This window comes from Mya arenaria, chromosome 2 (genome assembly GCF_026914265.1).
Source record: "Mya arenaria isolate MELC-2E11 chromosome 2, ASM2691426v1".
Lineage (NCBI taxonomy): Eukaryota > Metazoa > Mollusca > Bivalvia > Myida > Myidae > Mya > Mya arenaria.
Genome location: NC_069123.1, coordinates 42,548,708 through 42,575,204, shown reverse-complemented (window position 1 = coordinate 42,575,204; position 26,497 = coordinate 42,548,708). Strand labels below are relative to the sequence as shown.

Sequence of the window (26,497 nt, the reverse complement as noted above, 5' to 3'; positions counted from 1 at the left end):
TGTGTAAGATGTTAATGGAGGAAGCGTTGGAAATGTGTAAGATGTTAATGGAGGGAGCGTTGGAAATGTGTAAGATGTTAATGGAGGGAGCGTTGGAAATGTGTAAGATGTTAATGGAGGGAGCATTGGAAATGTGTAAGATGTTAATGGAAAGAGCATGGAAATGTGTAAGATGTTAATGAAGGGAGCGTGGAAATGTGTAAGATGTTAATGGAGGGAGCTTTGGAAATGTGTAAGATGTAAATGGAGGGAGCGTTGGAAATGTGTAAGATGTTTATGGAGGGAGCGTTGGAAATGTGTAAGATGTTAATGGAGGGAGCGTTGGAAATGTGTAAGATGTTAATGGAGGGAGCGTTGGAAATGTGTAAGATGTTTATGGAGGGAGCGTTGGAAATGTGTAAGATGTTAATGGAGGGAGCGTTGGAAATGTGTAAGATGTTAATAGAGGGAGTGTTGGAAATGTGTAAGATGTTAATGGAGGGAACATTGGAAATGTGTAAGATGTTAATGGAGGGAGTGTTGGAAATGTGTAAGATGTTAATGGGGGAGTGTTGGAAATGTGTAAGATGTTAATGGAGGGAGGGTTGGAAATGTGTAAGATGTTAATGGAGGGAGCGTTGGAAATGTGTAAGATGTTAATGGAGGGAGTCTTTGAAATGTGTAAGATGCTAATTGGGGGAGTCTTGGAAATGTGTAACATGTTAATGGGGAGTGTGTTGGAAATGTGTAAGATAATGGGGAGGGAATTAGAAATGTGTAAGATAATAATTGAGAGGGCATAAGAAATGTGTAAGATAATAATGGGGAGGGCATAAGAAATGTGTAAGATGCTAATAGGGCCTAAAAAAAAAAATTGTTTGGTTAGGGTTACATCCTTTTCAAAAATAGGTAGGGTAGGTAGGCTTTTTATTTTTTAGCTCACCTGTCACGTAGTGACAAGGTGAGCTTTTGTGATCACTCTTCGTCCGTCGTCCGTCCGTTCACAATTGCTTGTGAACACAATAGAGGTCACAATTTTGACCTAATCTTTATGAAACTTGGTCAGACTGATCATCTCTATAAAATCTAGGTCAAGTTCGATATTGGGTCATCTGGGGTCAAAAACTAGGTCACTAGGTCAATTAGTAGAAAAACCTTGTGAACACAATAGAGGTCACAATTTTAGCCTAATCTCAATGCAACTTGGTCAGAATGGTCATCTCTATAAAATCTAGGTCAAGTTCGATATTGGGTCATCCGCGGTCAATAATTAGGTCACTAGGTCAATTAGTAGAAAAACCTTGTGAACACAATAGAGGTCACAATTTTAGCCTAATCTCAATGCAACTTGGTCAGAATGATCATCTCTATAAAATGTAGGTCAAGTTCGATATTGGGTCATCCGCGGTCAACAAGTAGGTCACTAGGTCAATAAGTACAAAAACCTTGTGAACACAATAGAGGTCACAATTTTAGCCTAATCTCAATGCAACTTGGTCAGAATAATCATCTCTATAAAATCTAGGTCAAGTTCGATATTGGGTCATCCCCAGTCAATAACTAGGTCACTAGGTCAATTATTAGAAAAACCTTGTGAACACAACAGAGGTCACAATTTTGACCTAATCTTTATGAAACTTGGTCAGACTGATAAATATAGGTCAAGTTCGATATTGGGTCATCTGGGGTCAAAAACTAGGTCAGTAGGTCAATTAGTAGAAATACCTTGTGAACACATTAGAGGTCACAATTTTAGCCTAATCTCAATGCAACTTGGTCAGAATGATCATCTCTATAAAATCTAGGTCAAGTTTGATATTGGGTCATCCGCGGTCAACAACTAGGTCACTAGGTCAACTAGTACAAAAACCTTGTGAACAAAATAGAGGTCACAATTTTAGCCTAATCTCAATGCAACTTGGTCAGAATAATCATCTCTATAAAATCTAGGTCAAGTTCGATATTGGGTCATCCGCAGTCAATAACTAGGTCACTAGGTCAATTATTAGAAAAACCTTGTGAACACAACAGAGGTCACAATTTTGACCTAATCTTTATGAAACTTGGTCAGACTGATCATCTCTATGAAATCTAGGTCAAGTTCGATATTGGGTCATCTGGGGTCAAAAACTAGGTCAGTAGGTCAATTAGTACAAAAACCTTGTGAACACAATAGAGGTCACAATTTTAGGCTAATCTCAATGCAACTTGGTCAGAATGGTCATCTCTATAAAATCTAGGTCAAGTTCGATATTGGGTCATACGCAGTCAATAACTAGGTCACTAGGTCAATTATTAGAAAAACCTTGTGAACAAAATAGAGGTCACAATTTTAGCCTTATCTTAATGAAACTTGGTCAGAATGATCATCTTAACATAAGCTAGGTCAAGTTCCATATTGGGTCAACCCAGGTCAAAAACTAGGTCACTAGGTCAATTAGTAGAAAAACCTTGTGAACACAATAGAGGTCACAATTTTAGGCTTAACTCAATTCAACTTGGTCGGAATGATCATCTCTAGAAAAATATAGGTCAAGTTCGATATTGGGTCATTCGCGGTCAATAACTGGTCACTAGGTCAATTAGTATAAAAACCTTGTGAACACAATAGAGGTCACAACTTAAGCCTAATCTAAATGTAACTTGGTCAGAATGATCATCTCTATAAAATCTAGGTCAAGTTCGATATTGGGTCATTTACCGTCAATAACTAGGTCAATAGGTCAATTAGTAGAAAAACCTTGTGAACACATTACCTTGTGGTTCTCTACCGAGATTATTCAAATTATGCCCCTCAAGTGATAAGAGGCCCCACCTAGGGGGTCACAAGTTTTACATAGGCTTATATAAGGAAAGTGTTTAAAAATCTTCTTGTCTGAAAATGCAAGGCCTACGCATTCAATATTTGGTATGTATCATAACCAAGTGGTCCTCTACCAAGATTGTTCAATTTATGCCCCTGGGGAGAAGAGGCCCTATCCTGGGGGGAGTCACAAGTTTTGCATAGGCTTATATAGAACAAAAAACTTCTTGTCTAAACCAACAAGACATTGGCATTTTATATGTGGCATAACCTAGTGGCCCGCTACCAAGATTGTTCAATTTGTGCACCTGTGGTGAAAAGAGGCCTCACCCTGGGTGTCACAAGTTTTACATAGGCTTATATAGGAAAAAACTTTAAAATTTTCTTGTCTGAAGCCACAAGGACTAGGTCTTAAATATTTGGTTTGAAGCATTGCCTACTGATAGGGTCATGTGGGGTAAAAAACTAGGTCAGTGGGACAAATAAAAGAGTGGCCTCTAGGGGCCATACTTTTCATTGGATCTTTATGATAATAGGTCAGAATGTTCACTTTATTTAGCAAAGCTACAGGTGAGCGATACAGGGCCATCATGGCCCTCTTGTCTTTTATTTTTATCAGTTGTGCTTTTAACTACTCGGTCCAATATTGATAAAATAAATAGAAATGTGTAAATATAATACCTCATTTTTAGCTCACCTGTCACGTAGTGACAAGGTGAGCTTTTGTGATCACTCTTCGTCCGTCGTCCGTCCGTCCGTCCGTCCGTCCGTCCGTTCACAATTGCTTGTGAACACAATAGAGGTCACAATTTTGACCTAATCTTTATGAAACTTGGTCAGACTGATCATCTCTATAAAATCTAGGTCAAGTTCGATATTGGGTCATCTGGGGTCAAAAACTAGGTCAATTAGTAGAAAAACCTTGTGAACACAATAGAGGTCACAATTTTAGCCTAATCTCAATGCAACTTGGTCAGAATGGTCATCTCTATAAAATCTAGGCCAAGTTCGATATTGGGTCATCCGCGGTCAATAATTAGGTCACTAGGTCAATTAGTAGAAAAACCTTGTGAACACAATAGAGGTCACAATTTTAGCCTAATCTCAATGCAACTTGGTCAGAATGATCATCTCTATAAAATGTAGGTCAAGTTCGATATTGGGTCATCCGCGGTCAACAACTAGGTCACTAGGTCAATTAGTAGAAAAACCTTGTGAACACAATAGAGGTCACAATTTTAGCCTAATCTCAATGCAACTTGGTCAGAATAATCATCTCTATAAAATCTAGGTCAAGTTCGATATTGGGTCATCCGCAGTCAATAACTAGGTCACTAGGTCAATTATTAGAAAAACCTTGTGAACACAACAGAGGTCACAATTTTGACCTAATGTTTATGAAACTTGGTCAGACTGATCATCTCTATGAAATCTAGGTCAAGTTCGATATTGGGTCATCTGGGGTCAAAAACTAGGTCAGTAGGTCAATTAGTAGAAATACCTTGTGAACACAATAGAGGTCACAATTTTAGCCTTATCTCAATGCAAATTGGTCAGAATGATCATCGCTGTAAAATGTAGGTCAAGTTCGAAATTGGGTCATACGCAGTCAATAACTAGGTCACTAGGTCAATTATTAGAAAAACCTTGTGAACAAAATAGAGGTCACAATTTTAGCCTTATCTTAATGAAACTTGGTCAGAATGATCATCTTAACATAAGCTAGGTCAAGTTCCATATTGGGTCAACCCAGGTCAAAAACTAGGTCACTAGGTCAATTAGTAGAAAAACCTTGTAAACACAATAGAGGTCACAATTTTAGCCTAATCTCAATGCAACTTGGTCAGAATGGTCATCTCTATAAAATCTAGGTCAAGTTCGATATTGGGTCATCCGCGGTCAACAACTAGGTCACTAGGTCAATTAGTAGAAAAACCTTGTGAACACAATAGAGGTCACAATTTTAGCCTAATCTCAATGCAACTTGGTCAGAATGATCATCTCTATAAAATGTAGGTCAAGTTCGATATTGGGCCATCCGCAGTCAATAACTAGGTCACTAGGTCAATTAGTACAAAAACCTTGTGAACACAATAGAGGTCACAATTTTAGCCTAATCTCAATGCAACATGGTCAGAATAATCATCTCTATAAAATCTAGGTCAAGTTCGATATTGGGTCATCCGCAGTCAATAACTAGGTCACTAGGTCAATTATTAGAAAAACCTTGTGAACACAACAGAGGTCACAATTTTAGCCTAATCTCAATGCAACTTGGTCAGAATGACCATCTCTATAAAATCTAGGTCAAGTTCGATATTGGGTCATCCGCGGTCAATAACTAGGTCACTAGGTCAATTAGTAGAAAAACCTTGTGAACACAATAGAGGTCACAATTTTAGCCTAATCTCAATGCAAATTGGTCAGAATGATCATCGCTGTAAAATGTAGGTCAAGTTTGATATTGGGTCATTCACGGTCAATAACTAGGTCACTAGGTCAATTAGTACAAAAACCTTGTGAACACAATAGAGGTCACAATTTTAGCCTAATCTCAATGCAACTTGGTCAGAATGATCATCTCTATAAAATCTAGGTCAAGTTCGATCTTGGGTCATCCGCGGTCAATAACTAGGTCACTAGGTCAATTAGTACAAAAACCTTGTGAACACAATAGAGGTCACAATTTTAGGCTAATCTTAATGCAACTTGGTCAGAATGATCATCTCTATAAAATCTGGGTCAAGTTCGATATTGGGTCATACGCAGTCAATAACTAGGTCACTAGGTCAATTATTAGAAAAACCTTGTGAACAAAATAGAGGTCACAATTTTAGCCTTATCTTAATGAAACTTGGTCAGAATGATCATCTTAACATAAGCTAGGTCAAGTTCCATATTGGGTCAACCCAGGTCAAAAACTAGGTCACTAGGTCAATTAGTAGAAAAACCTTGTGAACACAATAGAGGTCACAATTTTAGCCTAATCTCAATGCAACTTGGTCAGAATGATCATCTCTATAAAATGTAGGTCAAGTTCGATATTGGGTCATCCGCGGTCAACAACTAGGTCACTAGGTCAATTAGTACAAAAACCTTGTGAACACAATAGAGGTCACAATTTTAGCCTAATCTCAATGCAAGTTGGTCAGAATAATCATCTCTATAAAATCTAGGTCAAGTTCGATATTGGGTCATCCGCAGTCAATAACTAGGTCACTAGGTCAATTATTAGAAAAACCTTGTGAACACAACAGAGGTCACAATTTTGACCTAATCTTTATGAAACTTGGTCAGACTGATCATCTCTATGAAATCTAGGTCAAGTTCGATATTGGGTCATCTGGGGTCAAAAACTAGGTCAGTAGGTCAATTAGTAGAAATACCTTGTGAACACATTAGAGGTCACAATTTTAGCCTAATCTCAATGCAACTTGGTCAGAATGATCATCTCTATAAAATTTAGGTCAAGTTCGATATTGGGTCATCCGCGGTCAATAACTAGGTCACTAGGTCAATTAGTAGAAAAACCTTGTGAACACAATAGAGGTCACAATTTTAGCCTAATCTCAATGCAACTTGGTCAGAATGATCATCGCTATAAAATGTAGGTCAAGTTTGATATTGGGTCATTCACAGTCAATAACTAGGTCACTAGGTCAATTAGTACAAAAACCTTGTGAACACAATAGAGGTCACAATTTTAGCCTAATCTCAATGCAACTTGGTCAGGGATGTTCCTTGCATGAAGCTCTACCAAAGTTGTTCAAAGACATGGATTCCATGCGAAACTCTGGTTGCCATGGTAACCGATAAGAAAAACTTAAAAAAAATTCTCCTCCAAAACCACAAGGCCTAGAGCTTTGATATTTGATATGTAGCATCACCTAATGGACCTCTACCAAGATTGTTCAAATTATGCCCCTGGGGTCAAAAATGACCCCCCCCCCCCTCCCCCGGGTCACTTGGTTTACATAGACTTAGATATGGAAAACTTAACAAATCTTCTCCAAAACTAGAAGTCCTAGGGCTTTGATATTTGGCATGTATAATTACTTTATGGACATCTACCAAGATTGTTCTAATTATGCCTCTGGAGTGAAATGAGGCCCTGCCCGGGGGTCGCAAGTTTTACATAGGCTTATTTAGTGAAAACTTAAAATCTTGTCTAAAACCACAAGGCCTAGGCATTTGATATATGGTATGTAGCTTTACCTTGTGGTTCTCTACCGAGATTATTCAAATTATGCCCCTGAAGTGATAAGAGGCCCCACCTAGGGGGTCACAAGTTTTACATAGGCTTATATAAGGAAAGTGTTTAAAAATCTTCTTGTCTGAAAATGCAAGGCCTACGCATTCAATATTTGGTATGTATCATAACCAAGTGGTCCTCTACCAAGATTGTTCAATTTATGCCCCTGGGGAGAAGAGGCCCTATCCTGGGGGGAGTCACAAGTTTTGCATAGGCTTATATAGAACAAAAAACTTCTTGTCTAAACCAACAAGACATTGGCATTTTATATGTGGCATAACCTAGTGGCCCGCTACCAAGATTGTTCAATTTGTGCACCTGTGGTGAAAAGAGGCCTCACCCTGGGTGTCACAAGTTTTACATAGGCTTATATAGGAAAAAACTTTAAAATTTTCTTGTCTGAAGCCACAAGGACTAGGTCTTAAATATTTGGTTTGAAGCATTGCCTACTGATAGGGTCATGTGGGGTAAAAAACTAGGTCAGTGGGACAAATAAAAGAGTGGCCTCTAGGGGCCATACTTTTCATTGGATCTTTATGATAATAGGTCAGAATGTTCACTTTATTTAGCAAAGCTACAGGTGAGCGATACAGGGCCATCATGGCCCTCTTGTTATATTTTCTTATATATTTAATGTGACATCAGCCGGTCAATATTTTCTGCTTGTGGCCAGCAGGCCAATATACGCCTGGCTCAGAGTCTGGAAAATATCATTACCTCAATGGTCCATATACTAACCTTACTCCAACTGCCCAGTCTGTAAACATGCATATGGCCTGCAATGCCGTGTTTTATTGTTATTTATAAATATTTTTATTTGTTAGCAAAATACTGATTTCCTTTTTCTTCAGGGCACCATTGTGTATCGTCTGGACGGCTTTGTGCCAGGTACCAACTACTTTGGCTTGAAAACTGCCACCGGAGACATTTACGTTACCAACAGTCTTGCTCTTAGCCAAATAAACACCTACCAAGCATTCACGGTATGACTTTTTGATTGAATTGTTATAAGATAACTCATTATACTTGGAAAAAAATACTTGCGAAAAAACATGGAAATGGTCGAATATCCGACTGGCGAATATATGAATAAAAGTAAATTAAAACAGTGTTTGTCGCAGAGATATATATGTGTACATGCATAAAGAAACGTTTGGCGATTAATTTTCCCATATGTGACCTTTAAAACCATACATATAGACATAATCTGAATCTTCAACAACTGACTGGTTTGCAGTTGAACATTCGCAAATAATCGACTGGAAATGGTCAAATATCCGACGGGCGAATATACGAATAAAAGTAAATTAAAACTATGTTTGTCGCAAAGATACATATGTGTACATGCATAAAGAAACATTTGGCGATTAATTTTCCCATATGTGACCTTTAATACAATACATATAGACATAATCTGAATCCCCAACTACTGACTATTTTGCAGTTGAACATTCGCGAATATTCGACTGGAAATGGTCGAATATCCGACTGGCGAATATATACGAATAAAAGTAAATTAAAACAGTGTTTGTCGCAAAGATACATGTGTACATCCATAAAGAAACGTTTGGCGATTAATTTTCCCATATGTGACCCTTAAAACCATACATATAGACATAATATCTGACTGGCGAATATATACGAATAAAAGTAAATTAAAACAGTGTTTGTCGCAAAGATACATATGTGTACATGCATAAAGAAACATTTGGCGATTAATTTTCCCATATGTGACCTTTAAAACCATATATATAGACATAATCTTATTCCCCAACCAATGACTGGTTTGCAGTTGAACATTCACGAATAATCGACTGGAAATGGACGAATATCCGACTGGCGAATATACAAATAAAAGTAAATTAAAACTATGTTTGTCGCAAAGAAACATATGTGTTCAAGCATAAAGAAACATTTGGCGATTAATTGTCCCATATGTGACCTTTAAAACCATACATAAAGACATAAACTGAATCCCCAACTACTGACTGGTTTGCAGTTGAACATTCGTGAATAATCGACTGGAAATGGTCAAATATCCGACTGGCGAATATACCAATAAAAGTGAATTAAAACAGTGTTTGTCGAATCCCCAACTGGCAACTAGCAGGTAGTTGAATATTCGAATCCCCAACTGGCAACTGGTAAGTAGTTGATTATTCGAATCCCCAACTACCAACTACCTTCCAACTTACCGTCATCTTGGAAATGTCCTTTGTCTTCAATCCATTAAATAACATGTAGAATTAGACTGATTTATATCTTCTCATTCAGCATTCGGCCTATGACAGTGGTGCTCCGCTAGCCAAGGTCCAGGAAACAGTAACCATCACGGTCAACAGGAATCTGAATACGCCCATCTTTGAGAGCCAGAATTACGAGGAAACAGTTTACGATTTTGAGCCAATCGGAAGCAGTGTGGTGGTCTTAAGGGCTACTGATGCCGATACGATAAGTCCTGAGAACGTGATTATGTATGATATTGCAGCGTCAACACAGTGAACGATATGTTCTCCATTCACCCGATCAATGGTCTGATTACGATTAACAGAGCCCTCACAACTGAGTCTTTCAACAACTACAGGGTAAGCTATCAAATAAGATGAAAAAAGGGTAGGCAAAACATAGCTCACTATCATAGTTCAGTTGAACTTTGAAAGTAGACAATGCAAAGCTTTGCAGTTTTAATCTCATGGTATGTGAAGTTTGGGGTTTTGTTGCAATACTGCTGAAGTCATCGTTCTTGAAAGAAGGATTTTAACTTCTTTGGAATTAATGTTAAACTTTATATACCTGACTATTGTCTATGAAGCTGATTCATGACATTCCATTTTATATGCATTTATGATGTTGAAATTCTTTCTTTATAAGTGAAATTTTATGTTTAAAAGGAATAAGTTACTAAGTTGTTAAAGGCTATATCACAATATAGATTGATGACCCCAAAAAAGGAATTTGAATTGGGGGGGGGGGGGGGGGGGGGGTTCTGTTTACAAATCGTATGCTTCTTTTGATTTTTATCACTTAAGTTAATGAGTTAAAAATAATAATGCATTAAAATCAAAAATAATTATTTTTCCATTAACCAATATTGTGCCCTTTAAAAGCTCATTAAAACTTGTAGAAAAAACACACTGAAGTTATGCTTTCCTTGTGTTTCCACAGCTGATTGTGTCTGCTGAGGATCTCAGTTACCCATTCCGCAGCTCGTCCGCAACTGTGAACATTGTCGTGATCAGGAACAATAATGGTCCAATCTTCACCAGCCTTGGCCGATATGACATCACCATCAATGAGGGTGCCCCAGTCCTTCAAGAGGTCTTGACAGTGACTGCCAACGATGCTGATGATGGCCTTATTGGTCTTGTCCGCTACAATATGATCGACTCTCCAGCCTCATCAGTGTTTGGAATTGAGTTGGGTAACTGGCCAGATCTTCCCACGGGTTTCTCTTCTCGAAGTGTCTGAGGATATTTACCAGGTTAGATTTTTTCATCCAAAGAAAAATGTATATTTACATAGTATTGCAACCAGGGCTTTTAAAATTTTGGAACCTCAATCGGTCCGGACCCAGCCACAATCGGTCTGGATCCGGCGACCCCCCCGTCCCCCCCCCCCCCCCCCCCCCCCCCCCCAAAAAAAAGGCCTGTTCAAAAGTTCGAATATTTAGAAATGTCACACATTTTCGCAACGTATTTTCTGTCAATATTTTTTCGCGATATCGCAATTCCTAAGAGGGTTCTAGAGCCGCATAGCCGATTCAGATTCAGTCATTGATAAGCTTAATTCAAATGAGATTCTCATCGAATTCTGCGGCGTTTCTAATAAGAACGATTGCGATCGAAAATAACTGTGGCTGTTGGGAAGCGGTCAGACGACAAAAAGTGAAAAAGTATATGTTTTATTTGCTTAATGCATCTACAGCGGGTAAACATTCAACTGATACTCTTGAATAGTAATATCTATCTAGATTTATAATCGGGACTTCAAGCTATAAGTGTGATATCGACAACAATTTTTTTGTTACTGCAAATTAAAATGACGTAAGCGGCGCACTCAGCTTCCAGACCATGTAGTTAATCAAGCGTGTCCCTGTTGATATCCTATACAGTATATGACTAGGTTCGGATTAACAATGACATATGCAATTTAAAAGAACAATTTAAATTAAACAGTTTGGTAATCAACAAACGGATATATCATGTAATCATCGACGACAAAGCATATTCATATTGCCATGTGAAAATATGGACCTATAGCTGCAAGCACTTAATTAACACATAGTTTGTTAAATTGTGTCTTCTGCTAATACCAAAACACGTGATTGGACCGATTGCAAGCGTCTGCTTATTAACAGATAGGCTTTAGAGTGTTCAGTGTAGCGGAAAAAGCAGCTGGTCGCATCGGTCTCATGGTAACTAAGACACTTTTATGACCTATTGGGGGTAGTTTTGAATGTGTGAATGACCCGTAAATGTTTGTGTATTACAATTTCTACAACTTCGACTGACTTAGTCGTTTTGGACCGAAATTCTAAAAAAATTGAGAAAATTTCGGACCGATTTTTTTTACACTTTTTAAAACTGAATTGCAACTATTTAATATTAAAAAAGAATTGGTTATTAATTTTCGCAATATTATTTTTGTATGGTACATTAGTCTCTTTTCCTGTTTTTTTTTCAGTTTAAGCAAATTTCTGAAGGTTTAAAACTTATGGAACTATTGCTAAGACATCTTCAAAGCTGACGCATACACCTGTATTTTATGCAACATGTTAGGAGTTTTCAACAAATTTGTCTGAACTAACAGCCCGGTCTAGTAAAATTTGAATTGGTAAGGTCAAGGTTTTTGCAAAATTTACACTAGACAAAGAACGAAAATGAAGGAATTTTATTTTTTTATTTTGGTAAATGCTGGAAATTGTGCTATGTCTGATATGTACAGATACAGCAATGAAAATTATAGAATCATTGTTCGTTTTACCACAGTTCCAAGTACAAGCAACAGACACCGGGATCGTTCCACGATCCAGCACAGCTCAGGTTACTATCCGCATCACACGTGAGGGTAATCCATACTTCTCCCAGCAAGAGTTCGAGGTCACTATTCCGGAGGACAAAATGGTCTGAACGCAGGTCTTCGACCTTGATGCTGTTGACCCAAGATCTGGTGTAAGTCGAGTTAATTCAATCAATTTATTTGCTTGAAGTGAAAAGATTAAGTTAATTTTGAGTGAGTTATGTGCTGAAAATTTAACTATGTGTTGGTTCATGCCTTTGATTTCCGTCAAACAAATATTCTTGCTGTTTCAGTCTGTGCTTGTGTACGATATTTAAGGAGATGGTGATGCCGTCACTCAGTTAAAGATTGACTCCGTCACTGGCAGAATTGACTTAGCGGTTTCCCAACTGAACAACAAAGTTAACTCCTATGTGGTGAGTAGCTTCCATCATTTACTGTCACATTTATTGTTTAATCAACCAAAACAGGTTTCAAGTAAATATTATTAAGTTTATGAAAAATATCAATACCAGCTGTTTCAGGCAATACTTTCAACATACACTTATCAGTTTATGTAACATAGATGGTTACCTAGGAGCTGTTTCTGGTGATTGTTTTAACATGAGCTTACCGGTATAGGTAACATAGATGGTCACTTTAAAGCTCTTTCTGGCCCTGAACTTAACCGGTATACATAACATAGAATGGCCAGTCTTTGTGAATGTCCTTAAGTACTCTTAAAGCAACTCGTCTCAACCAAATTATGGTTGTAATTTTTGTAGGTTCGCGTACGAGCTTACAGACGAGACTTCTTGGACCAAGAGGCACGAACCCTGGTACGTGTGTACATCACCCGTAACAGCGCATCCCCAACATTCAAACATGGCGACCTCACATTCACTCTTAACGAGGACCAGTCCCTCGGCATGTCCTTCGGAGAAGTTGAAGCCACAGATGCAAATACTGTAAGTCAGGACTTGTGATGTTGATTACCGTTTTTCCTATGATATCGAGATAAAGATTGCATAATGATAACTTAAATACCTATTATTTATATCGCTTCGAAATGAGTTATAAGTTAATATTTCTACATGTACTGGATTCTTTAAAAAGAATGGAAATGTGTATCAAATGTCAGATTTGATATCCTTTCCGCTACCATAGCCGCCTAATGCAGACCCTAAATTCGGGTGTCCCCATTACCTCTATCATACACCCGCGAACTACCACAGCAGTGTAAACCGTACTCAAATTTTCGGCTTCTGATTACCGCTATCGTACAGCGTGGGAATACCGCTTATTTTTATAATCTTGTACATGCTATGCTAAAAGCAGAGACTTAAATCTCCCGATTAAAATGCGTTAGCAATTAGGTAAAATGTTTATCAATTTCGTAACAGTATAAATTTATAACACAATTAAAGAAATTAAATACAAACATTATATAGTACATAAAATTATATAACATAACACCCTTATAAATCAAATTTGCATTTCACGAATTAGTGACTTGTACACTATCCCTAATTAGGTAATGTTCTAGTGAAAATGTACATTTTTACTTAAACCCTTTCATAGACACATTAATACAATAAAATGCATTTTATTGGTTTTATTATGTAACGGCAATTAAAATATTCACTTATTAATATATATGACATTTCGGCATAACTACGCTCTGGTTGACTTCGGAAAAATACAAAACTCTCATTAATACACTACGGATATGATGAATTTTGAACAAATGTAGGAATAACCGTAGACGTGTGTTGTAGTAATTTGTTTGAAGACAATCATCAGTAGGTAAACGCACTTGCAAAACAGCGCAATGGTAATCCTTTTATATGTAGGTTGTGGTAATTTTCATCTTCGGTGTTGGCTACTTTTTAATGTTTATAAAACTACTATAGGCGAGTTATGTAGATAGGAATTACTTCTTTGAACAAGTTGTTAAAGTACATAAAGGATAATATTATGCATTAATACACTCTGGTAGTTCTAGTACAAACATTTCAGGTATATGTATTTCAAAATGGCCGGAGACGTTTAATGTTATGATTATACCACGTGTGCATGCATAGATACACTATGGCAGTTTTAACTTTTGTAGTAACTCGATATTTATGTCTGTTGTTTTCCTCATAAATACGCTACGGCTAGTATTTGATATTTCTAAAACAGCATTTTTGTACTACAGTAGTAGAAAAAGGTTTTCCAAAATATTTCAAAAGTATAATGCTTAAAAAGATGTTTGTAAGGCAACGTTGCGAAATGTTTTTATTATTTCAATCATATTATGCATGTGTGTGCTTGAATCTGAGTAAATTAAAAAAAAAATCCACATAAACACTCTCTGGAATGCCATGTGTAACTAAACTATGTATGTATAAATACGCTATTTTAGCCCTGCTTAATTTTAATGCAGACATCACATTATCACAGTTTTCCAGGCACCGGTCATTCTATGTAAAATTCAGTAATAAAACAAAAAGTGAAACTTATGATTTAAGAAGTGGTGTAATAATGTTTGTGTGTCTAGTTCATTGTTGTTTGGGTCCTTGACGTGTACCCCTTAATAGGGCTTATTTTTTACTGTTCAACTAATGGGCTTGTCCCTGTAGTTTTCATTATATCATACATATTTTTGTTTATTTTCGTATTTACACATGCATAAAGCGATTACAAAACAATATATCTTTTATTAAATAAATCAGAAAGGAATTAAAATAACAATTCTCTATCATGATATTTTACACACATGTTCATTCAGTTCCTATATAAGTGTATACTTATAGGACTAAAATCTGAATACGGATTCACAATTAATTCATACATCAAGGTTACAAAATGTATAGAGCAATTATATACATCATAGGAATTTGAGGAATACATAGGGATAAAATCAAACATGACGAAAATCAATAATGATAATATTTTTTCTCCAATCAACAAAGAACACATGTACATAATTATATAATAGAAAAACATAGACCAAAACATAAATCAAAGTATTTGACTGTAACTATTATATTGCTAAAAATATCGCAAGATTTGTCACGGGAAACAACACCAGTATAATCACAGCACGTGATTAACGAAACGGCAGCAGAGTCTAGTGGAGTTTCTGGTGCAATGCAATATCATCGGTCTGTAAAAAGAAATCACATATTGATGAATATTTGTTATAAAGACACGTTGTTAGCGACAAATGCATTGTATATATGTAATTTCGAAAAATATGTCCACATTTTAAGCATGACATGTTTAATTCTATAAAAACATTAAAACAAACATTATTCGTCCCTTCAGGAACAAAAGGTTGACACCTGAACAACATTTTGTTATGATTATTTCATCAATACTATATTGAAAATTTATTTTCATACATGATTGATCTAAACGGCGCTTTCTTGTACTAGACTCTGGAATTCAAGATGTGCCATTAAACAGTAGAAATAATTTAATGTATGCATTTTCATGAACTGCAGAGGCCGTTCATTGTTTCGATTTAAGGGTCATTTCAAAATGCAATTATAAAAACCCCCATATATTATTGAAAATGTTTTACATACATGAGTTGTTGTTTTCCGTTCCTCTGTGTTTCTGGAGCCATAGTCTTGTTGGACTTGACCTCCATTCAGCCTTTCCTAGAGGTAATGCCACGATACGAAATAAAACATTCCCTTAAATAAAATAACATTTCATTTGAGTTTTATTTTATAAACATTAGAATTATACTCGTGCAAGCTGAATCTGCACTGCATATTGCCAAAGAGGTCAAGTTAAAAAATGTCGCTTGTTTGTTAGGATTTCCTTATACGTGTGCTATTCCCGCCGATAAGTTGTTCTGCAACCTAATATCAGAAACATAAAACATTAAACAGCTGATTGATTTTAAAAGATGTTGTTCATGTTTCATTTTGGTACATGCAACGATCAATATGTTATTAAACCTGATTATGGTTACTATTTAATATTCTACAGCATGTTTGTAATATACTGTAAAAAAAGTATTACCATTCTCTCAAACAGCTTATAGGTAGCCGGAGGGTTGACGCTTTGATGAATCACAAGCGAGATGTCCACGGCAAACCACACAAATTAAGTCCACAAAAAGCACTTTGTGTTGGTACATTGTAAATGTTGACTGTGTACAACACCCATGTCCTTTTTTAATTAAAAATAACTTTGATGCATGTTTTTCCCACTTTCCTTTTGTATTTACTTCTTCCATCAAAACCTTGTTCTGTCGGCTATTTATTATAGGATTGAAACATGTCATCGGGTTGCACACATGTTTTGATTATTCCCATACAGTGGACTTAAGCTTCCGGTCCGAAATATTTCATGCCATGTGTTCCCCTCTGCTGAGCATCCTAACTTTGCCATCTCTTTTCGCGGACTGATTTTGCAATTGACCAATATGTCCTTCCGGTGTTTAATGCGTGACATGAATGTATAGATTTTTTTCCAAACGCCAGAGGAACTGATGTTTTAAACTTGTCGGCAAATACAACATGATCATCCTGTGATGTTTTCTCTTCAGTTCTCTACAACTGTTTGAGTAAACCCTACTTCTATCTTTCGACTTAAGTACGCCTGGTAATTCCTGAGATACCCCATGACACACGGAGCACCAACGATTCTTGAATGGTGACCGTGACATTTGATCATTGCTTCATCGACAGATATGTATTGATGCATGTTTTATTAAGTCATGCTCCTTTCCCATACAATTTTCATAACAGGAGTCACTGTGGTTCCAATGTAACCTTGATGCGACCTTGTGATATTTGTCCGGTTGGTTAATTGTCTATTGCAGTGGTTTTCATGGCAACTGTGACAGCTATTTTGTAATGGATGTTCTGTTGATACATTTGCAGTCACTATGGTTTCCATGATAACTTTATAGAGATCACGTAATAGATGTCCGGTTGGATTTATAAGGAAGTTATAGCATATATTTCAACAGTTTTAAAAGGAAGCGTAACTAGCGTTTAATGACCTTCAAAGGCAACGTCGCCTTTGAAATGGGTTGTGTTATGTTGATTACGTATTATGTTTATACAGGAAATACCGCTGCGTAGTTTTGCATACTTCTAGATTCAAGAACGCTACCAAAGTGCACTTCAGTGACTGATTTAGTTTAATTCAAACATGAAATGTCTACCTTATCGAAGTTAACACACAGTCCGTAAAACAAATATCACAGTAATACCACTGGGCAGTTTTGCTCATTTCTTAAATTTAACAGTGATACCACAGCGTACTTCTGATACAAAAGGAAAAGCATAAGCACGCTATTTATAAAAGCAAATTTACAAATGCCAGAGGCGAATAATGTTGAATGACTATTTTTAAAGAAATACCGTTGCTTATTTTTGCATGGTTATTATATTTGAAAGAAATTCCGTAGTGTAGTAACTGTTTCTAAGACAAAGTACCATAGCGTATTAATGCTGTTTTTAAAATTCACAATCCTTCTTATTTTAATGAAAAACATACCATAAATTTGTGGAAAATGTGCATTTTGCGGCTGTGGAACTGGACGTACCTACTTTTTCAGTACGTTTCAGTCGTCTACAGTATTCCTACAGTAAAACAGTAGCGGTAACCAGCAACCTTGAAAAATTGGTCTGCATTAGGCGGCTACGATAGCGCGTCGATGAACAGTAGCGGTATTCGAAAGGATATGCAGTCATGGTTTATAATGAATGAAGTTTTGTTATGATTAAAATATCAATGTTCTATCGGAATAAATTTTATCTTCCACCTTCACCACCAGGGCCGCAATGGTGAGATCCGATACAGTATCCGATCAACAGATGCTGATCCTGCTCAGACCCTCGAATATTTCTACGTGAACCCAATTTCGGGCACCATCTCTGTGATAAAGCCTCTGTCTGAGGACACAACATACCCAAACAATTACAGGGTAAGCTAGACTTGTGTAGGTTTCGTCATACCTAAACAATTACAGGGTAAGCTAGATTTGTGTAGGTTTCAACATACCGAAACAATAACAGGGTAAGCTAGATTTGTGATTGTTTTCACATACCTAAACAATAACAGGGTAAGCTAGATTTGTGAAGGTTTCGACATACCTAAACAATTACAGGGTAAGCTAGATTTGTGTAGGTTTTCACATTCCCTAAACAATAACAGGGAAAGCTAGATTTGTGATTGTTTTCACATACCTAAACAATAACAGGGTAAGCTAGATTTGTGAAGGTTTCGACATACCTAAACAATTACAGGGTAAGCTAGATTTGTGTAGGTTTTCACATTCCCTAAACAATAACAGGGAAAGCTAGATTTGTGAAGGTTTTCACATACCTAAACAATAACAGGGTAAGCTAGATTTGTGAAGGTTTTCACATTCCCTAAACAATAACAGGTAAAGCTAGATTTGTGAAGGTTTTCACATAGCTAAACAATAACAGGGTAAGCTAGATTTGTGAAGGTTTTCACATACCTAAACAATAACAGGGTAAGCTAGATTTGTGAAGGTTTTCACATTCCCTAAACAATAACAGGGTAAGCTAGATTTGTGAAGGTTTTCTTCACATACCTAAACAATAACAGGGTTAATTTGTTTTTGAGCACACAGTAAACATAGTGAAGTTGTATAAAACTGGTTCCTGTCAAGGTTTGGTTAAAGATTTCTACAATTATCAAGATAGTCATTTATTGCATAATAGATAAAAGCAGTCATTAATCAACGAAATAATTTTACCAAAAAAAAATATCAACACACAAGAAAAGTATTATTTATTTATTATTAATAAATTATTATTTATTATTATTGGTAAGAATTACATGTCTTTGATGTCCGGCCGAACATTAAAACACAGAATATGTAAACGGACATGTTCCTATGTTCAATGAATTAAGACTACATTCTTTATATTTCAAATTGCATTGGAATTACTGACATTTCGTATCGTATTCCAGTTCTGCATAGTGGCCGCTGACCAGGGCGTACCAAGCTTATCAGCAGCTGTCCGAGTGACTGTGATTGTTGTCAGGAACAGGAACGGCCCCATTTTCCGTGAGGATGCAAACCATCTCTGAATTCCAACCTATTAACACCTTGGTGTTTGCTGTAGCAGCTGATGATGCAGATAATGTAAGAAATGCCTGTTTTGCTGTTTGATATTAAACTATAAGATCATTTCAAAACCTGCTTAAGCATTGAATAATGTTATATTGGTGTGTCTCTAATGTCTACAATTTACACAATAATGCAATTGGTCAAGGTCATTTAGCAGATTCTAAAGTTACGCCATTAGATAATGCAACCATGTTCTAAATCATATAAAAATTATTTTCCTATGAAAGGCTTTTTTGGTCAGTTAACGAATAATAATAAACGAAGGTAAGTCTCAGTTAATCTATCAATTATCTGATAAAACAGGAGAAGTTAAATGAATATTTAATCAGGCAGTTTCATAGGTTCTGCAAATAAATTTCTCTCATGAAATGACCTTCATATGCACAGACACTCATACTAAAAGAAATCTGGCAAAAGCTTGAGTTGAACTGGGTGACTTCAAATTAAGCCAGCCACTTTGATCATTTGCCTGCTGATATAACTGACAGTACATATGGTTATTGAAGAGTATTTGTTAGTAGTATGTGATTTAATTGGATGAAGAGTTGTCTCCCCTGCCCCATGCATATTTATATCAACGTTGAACAAGATTTTGTCTGTCAATTTTCCCATGGTATGTATAAACATATATAGGAAATGGCTAAAATAATTGGTTAGAAAATTATTCTCTTTTTTCTAATTTCAGTCCAAAATAGCTTAGTCTGTAAAATAGCAGAACAGAGTCTGAAAGTTAAGTGTGTGTCTTACATCATATTAAAAAAAATGTCCTGCAATATGAATCCAGGAGATGCACCTCTCAATCCAATATTTTAGGAGAATAAAGATGTAAGTCAACTGTGTAGTACTTGGTTGTGTGTAAATTATTCAAATAAGTGAGGTTTATAGCAAATTAGTTATAATTAAGCAATTTATAGACAATGGTATTGTGCTGTACTCTTAGTTTGTACTGAATTTTGCCTTAAAAACAGTTACTTAAAGTAAAAAATTCAAATTTGGCCATGATAATGCTATCTCTGCATTTTCTACACCATGTAGCCATTTCACAATACTAGGCTTTGTTTTAATGCGGACATCTTCATTTTGGACTGTAAACAGCATGTTTTTCTTATTGCAGTTGCTGTTCGGGTCTATTTAAGTTAAGTCAGCATCTGTCTACCAGACTGCAAGATACATCTCTTCCAAAGGGTTTCATTGCTTCCCAGGTGTGTGTTTATTGATTGATTGATTATTTGACTGATTGATTGATTAATTGATTAAGTGTGACTCTGTGTAAGTGAATAAATGTAAGGCCATAACTTAATGACTGCCGGGCTGTGAAGGTGTGTAAGTGTGTATGCAACATTACATATTCTCTGTTTCGGTTGGCATCTTAAAAAGACCATCATCAGACATTCTGCCATGAATGTGACTGAGTAAAAAGTCTATTCTTATTTAATTTCTTATTTTTCTGAGTTACTTTGATGATGTTTGATTAAAGTAACTCTAAAGTGATACTGATAAACACTTTGAATTAAGGCCTAAATCATCTAACTGGATCATGGGATATGCTTTTACAAATTTCTACAATATTTCTTTCCTTGAAAATATGGCTACCAGACAAATTGGCCTCTAGCTGAAACGGTTACCTTTTCGGCCCCTTACCAAATTGGCCCCATCCTGTAGACGTTTCGGCCCCTGATTACAGATTACGACCCTTATTTTTATTTTGTTATTTATTTCTAAATATAGATTGAAACATAAAATTTCAATTTTTATTTGAAAAGAAGTTATAATGAGATATGTTTATTCACATAAAGCTATATAAGCAAACAAATATATTTAAAAGAAAATATATTTATACTTGAACACAAATAAATATGTGAACATAGACATTTATTCATGAGATTGTTTTTTAATGAAAATAAATTGAATTAGAACATAAATCTTTGTACTTCAAACAAATCTTGAAATAATATACATAAGCATGTTGCTAATATTTACAAGAGGTATAATGATATGTGTTTTATATCAAGTCCACTATCTAAAACTGTTTCAAGCACCTATCGTCCACCGATATTTAACAGTTATATAATAAAATACGTTCTTACATTTTTTAGCATTTAATATTAAAACTAAGGGTTTAAATTTAAATTTAGATTTGAATGTTTTTTTATCAATCTTAGCAATGTATTTCATGAATATTTGTCTATTTGTGAGTTTACAGATCTTATTACAACTTTTTTTGAAATAAAATTTGACAAATTATGTTTTTTCTTTATATTCAAAATAAAAAATAAAATAAAATTAAGGGGCCGAAATGTCTCTGTTGAAAATCAGTTAGGCGCCCGCCGAAACGTCTCGAGTCAATTTAATTAAGGGGACGAAATGGCAGGGCCGAAACGTCTTAGGGGCCGATTTGGTAAGGGGCCGATTTGTCTCGCTCCCGAAAATATTTGCCTGCCTCAAATTTAAGCATTATTCTGTATTTAACTGCTTTCTGATACTTTTTTTTAAATTTTAGATCCCTTATGCTACTGTCAAGTAACAAGATGTTCTGGGTGTGCAATGGGTGACAAAAGCTGCCATGTATAAGTGTATCTTTTTACTGAACAGATATTTTAAGTGAATTGCTCATTTGCAGTGGTTTTGACGCTACAGAACCAACACAGCTCCATGACAGATATACATGTTATGGCATTGTTGTCAATACTGCTATATTGGGCGCCTAACAATTGTTGTTCAAAAGTGTCATCTGATAACTGCCTGTGTACAGAGGCGTATTTCCAGTTAATGTAAGTCTCTGTCATTTTCAGATACTCTGTGGTGTGTGTCAGCAGAAATGCAGAGTGGTACCACCAGTCACCTAAGCCACCTTTCCTCTCACAGAAAAGAGGCTCATGTGGACAGTCTCTGAATTTACAGCAAACTTGAGGTACTTCACTAAAAGTCCACACTTGTTTTAAGCAAAACTCACAATTTCAGCATCAAAATTCAAGTTTAGAGTATAGATTGTTGTGTGCGGGCTGTAACTTTCTCTTGTATGGACAGATTTTTCAAATGACTTGCCACATCTGTTTGACATACCAAAACGACGTGTGCGTGCAAAACCTGTGTCCCTACCTCTAAGGTCAAAGTCACACTTGGGTGTCTATTCACAATGGAATGCATCATATAAAGACATAAGAGTATAGGTTGTGTCCAAGCTGTAACTTTCTGTTGTATGGACAGATTTTAAAATGACTTGCCACATGTGGTTGACATACCAAGACGACATGTTGTGTGCAAGACCCATGTCCTTACCTTTAAGGTGAAAGATACACTTAGTGTTTATTCACAATGGAATGCTGAATATAAGGACATTAGAGTGTAGGTTATCAAGTATGGGTGGTATGTTTTTATGGTTGAAGGCAATTTCAAATAACTTGCAAATTCAACTTTTTATGTACTGACCTTGTTCATAGGTCAATGTCACATCGGGGGCATTCATCACATACTGTTACAGCTCTTGTTGTTCATATGTATTGATTATCCAATTCCCTAAACATAACTTTATTTTTGTTTGAACAGGCCGGGGCAAATGATGATGGACCAATCTGTCTGATGATGGACCTGTCTACCTGATGATGGACCAGCCTGCCTGATGATGGCCTATTTAACATTTACATTTTTAAATGCATCAAAACTGTAGTTTAATGTGTAAGTTTTGTTTCATTCTTGTTGGTTTCATTAAAAAATGATTTTTTTTCTTTCCATTTGTGGCCGGGACTTTGACACAATATCATTTTTATCTGATCTCTATCATGGGTCAGTACTCAGTATTGTGAAACCATTCTATCTGAAAAAAACAGTACTTTTAAGTTTTATGCAAGCATTTTATTAAATGCATATTCTATTATAAGTTATACAAACCTTACTTCGTACATAATGTAGAATGATTATTTATGAAGTAAATATTTGATTTTCAGCAGGAAAAACAAACAGCTACTTCAACAATCACAGAAAAAAAACAACTAATAGTTTGATGTCTGGTTGCTTGTGTTCAAGAGGACCTTTCAAGGACAAGAAGCTGTGCTGGTCAAAGAGTAGTCCTGTCTGGAATTTCATTTCTCAAGAGAACAGTCCTACAAATGTACCGAATCTTCAGTTTTACCCAAAATATTATATCTAGAGGTCAGTGTAGTGTTTGTTATTATAAGAATAAGTAGCTCATGAAACTAGCAGATACCATCTGCTGGGATGACTTCTGGACACAATTGAATTACAAATCACTAGCTTGACTGAGAAGAAATGACAAACGTTTTGTAAATAACATATTCTGGAACCCTGAAGCCAGGGTCAAATTCAATATCCTTGTCTACACTTCTTAATTCTTTACTAAGAAAAACACACACACACCACAAATGCTTCTCTTACTTTATCATTCTGTTAGTTGCAACCTTTTCTCGGTCACTATATCCATTCAAACTTCAAAGATTTGATAAGCACATGTGTTTCTCAACTATGATATCAATCAATTAATCAATCAATCAATTCATCAATTGGCCGCTGTATTGTATGATATCATTGTTCTCATTCAACATATCTTATTATCCATCAGCATATGCCAAAATGTGGTTATATGTCAGCTTTCTGTGACTGTTTTTATTTAAATTGAAAGAAATAGTTAATTCCAAACCAAAGTTTTTTGTTGGGCTCCTCCAGAGTACATTATTCTCTGTCAAAATCAACTTTCAAGTCACTTTTGATTTTAAATCCATCAAAAAGTTTACAAAATGTCCCATAGGTTAAAAAGGTTTAAATAACATACACACTGATTAAATTATAAACCAAAAATATTGTCTCTGAGACAAAATATATCATATAGTTTTTGTTTAATGATGCTCTCACAGATTGACTGATTTTGCAAATCTTTTTTTTTGTCTTTGAATGAGGCATTTTTGCGTAAATATCTAGAAAACAGCTGCTGACAAAAGTTTAGCCTGACATTTTTTCTAAATTTAAGGTACTTTTGGAAATTTATCTTTTAAGGCTTTTAAGTGTTACTTAACTTTTAAGAAAATTGAAATTTTTAGTAGTTTTTCAAACAATTGAGATCTTAAATGACTTAAAGCTGCACTCTCACTGATTTACCATTTTGACATTTTTTTTTATTTTTTGTCTTGGAAAGAGTAAATTTTGGGGTTAATATCTGCAAACCAATGATATAAGATTGCTGACAAAAAATCAGATCGTAGATTTTCATATTTCCGTTCGAAAATTTATGTTTTATGGCTTAAATCGTTACTAACAGTTTAAGAAAAATGCATAAAACATCAATTTTTAAACTAAAAATATGAAAATCTGTGATCTATTTTTTGTCAGCAGTCTTGTATAACTGGTTTCCAGGAATTTTCGAAAAAATTGGCTCGTTCAAAGACAAAAAATAAAAAAGTTGTCAAAACGTTCAATCTGTGAAAGTGCAGCTTTAATTGAAGGTTCCGGTTCTGAGACAAAAAAAATAAATAATAATGTCAAAACTGTCAATCTGTAGAGCACAGCTTTAATGTTACTTTCTAAAATTTAACAACACAAAACTCTTGTTTCCAATTGTTTAAAAGAGTGAAAAGAAATTACCAAGGCTGAAACAAGATAAGATCAGCAATGACCCTAATTTGTGATGGTCAAGTTTCTGAGCCCAGAGCTTCTCATCAAGTCAGTGCAATGAAATTAGAAGAAAAACGTGCATGCAGATGGTTATTATTTCAATGATAATATATTTTTTATGTTGGGTGTACATATATGCTCGAAGCACATTATGGTTGATACTATTGTTACAATAGTTTAAGCCCGGAATTATAGATATTCCATTTTTTTCCCAAGCTAATCCTCCGGTTAAAACTAAATTATAACAAAAATATACATACGTTTCTTCGGAAGAAATAGAGTCAATGGTCTAATACATAGATTTCAATAGCATGAAATTCACCTTTTATTTGTACCGGCATGTTCTGTGAATTCCTTGCTTTATATTTTGTATATAAGTTTTTGTAACACATTTCACTCATATGAGTATATAGAATGGGGATAAAATACTATACATCAAGAGGGAATTATCTGGAGTTCATTCTTTCGAATGACATTTTCAAAACAAACAATTAAGCTCAAGGTTAATTTTTCAAAACCCGGCATTTTTGCTGTCACCAAGGGAAATTACTGCGTAGGAGGTTTACAAACATAAAGGACATTGTAATAGTACCATGTAACCTTCATCTATTTGGGCGGAAGTTGATATCAATCGGAACACCTCGGCCTGTATCTATCTCAGAGATGGCCGAGTTGTTATGATTAAGTTGGTATTTAAAATCAAAATTTTCAAAATGATAAGCAGGGCTATTATAATTTAAGATTTCATTATCAATTAAAGTGTAAAGTTTTATAAAACATACTAACCTTCATATTTTATCATGCAACATGGAAACTATTGAAAGCATTGTTCTGCAATTTATGGACAAGTCCCTAAGTTGGAATATTTCTAAAGTAATATCAAATATAGTAGGCGCCCTTCTGAATTTCAGCAGGTCTCTGGTACATATGCATAGGACTGAGAAAGGAATATGATATCTAAGACTAAGTTAGAGGAGATTCTAAGCATGTGTGGTTTGGACACCCCAAAATGCTTTTTTGAAAACAATGTGTGAATTTTTATCTTTGTTATTAAAAACTCATTGCAAAATATTAAAAAAATAATTTTGCATACTTTAACAGTAGTGGATGGTATTTTTAGTATGTGTTAATCATGGCTTTGATGTAATTTGCAGATTCTGATGTGCCAAAAAGCTGCCATAGCCGAGGTCAAGCAACGTGAAGTCGGGAGATGCAGCACTGAGCTGATTCATGTGTCTGATGCACATGTTCATAATTTGTGGAAAAAGAGTGTCATAGCTCAAATCTATTCTGCAAAATCGTAATTAAAGGCATTTTCTTTGTGATCCGTGTCCTAGAAGACTTAGTGAAAACCAGATTTTGGAATATCTAAGATAATATGCAGTGTACAGTGATGAAATTCACACAAAGGTTACTGGGGGTATAGGCACCTAGTTTCTAAAAGGATTTTATCAAGGTTTGTGTAATTTGAATTTTATTTAAATTTCAAAATTTTGACATTAATTTTTTAAAGATTTGTCTGCCCCTGACTAAATGCTTAATTTCTTGGTCTTTGGACTGTTGTCTGCAACTTCAAAACCTGACATTAAGGAATAGGACATATTTTTCTTAAATTTCAGCCAGTTTGACTGCATTTTATGTTGTATTTATCAATAATTCAGGTCAAAAATGACATTATTTCCATGTATGACCTATTTAGTTATTTGCTAATTTGTTATAATTCAGC

General features: G+C 35.5%; 1 protein-coding gene across 1 annotated transcript in view; it reads left to right on the top strand.

Annotated features, from left to right (window-relative positions):
* The window catches only part of LOC128223842 (protocadherin Fat 1-like), a 42,658-nt gene that overhangs the window by 4,978 nt on the left and 11,183 nt on the right, over positions 1 to 26,497 (top strand). Inside the window, exons 7-19 of the mRNA XM_052933276.1 lie at positions 7,886 to 8,017; positions 9,309 to 9,619; positions 10,200 to 10,515; positions 12,023 to 12,205; positions 12,347 to 12,469; positions 12,818 to 13,000; positions 17,821 to 17,970; positions 18,990 to 19,164; positions 20,264 to 20,351; positions 21,942 to 22,060; positions 22,696 to 22,824; positions 23,094 to 23,298; positions 25,926 to 26,227. Of these exons, the coding sequence (XP_052789236.1) occupies positions 7,886 to 8,017; positions 9,309 to 9,536 (360 nt within the window). The 3' untranslated portion in view covers positions 9,537 to 9,619; positions 10,200 to 10,515; positions 12,023 to 12,205; ... (7 more) ...; positions 23,094 to 23,298; positions 25,926 to 26,227. The remainder of the gene's footprint in view (positions 1 to 7,885; positions 8,018 to 9,308; positions 9,620 to 10,199; positions 10,516 to 12,022; positions 12,206 to 12,346; positions 12,470 to 12,817; positions 13,001 to 17,820; positions 17,971 to 18,989; positions 19,165 to 20,263; positions 20,352 to 21,941; positions 22,061 to 22,695; positions 22,825 to 23,093; positions 23,299 to 25,925; positions 26,228 to 26,497) is intronic.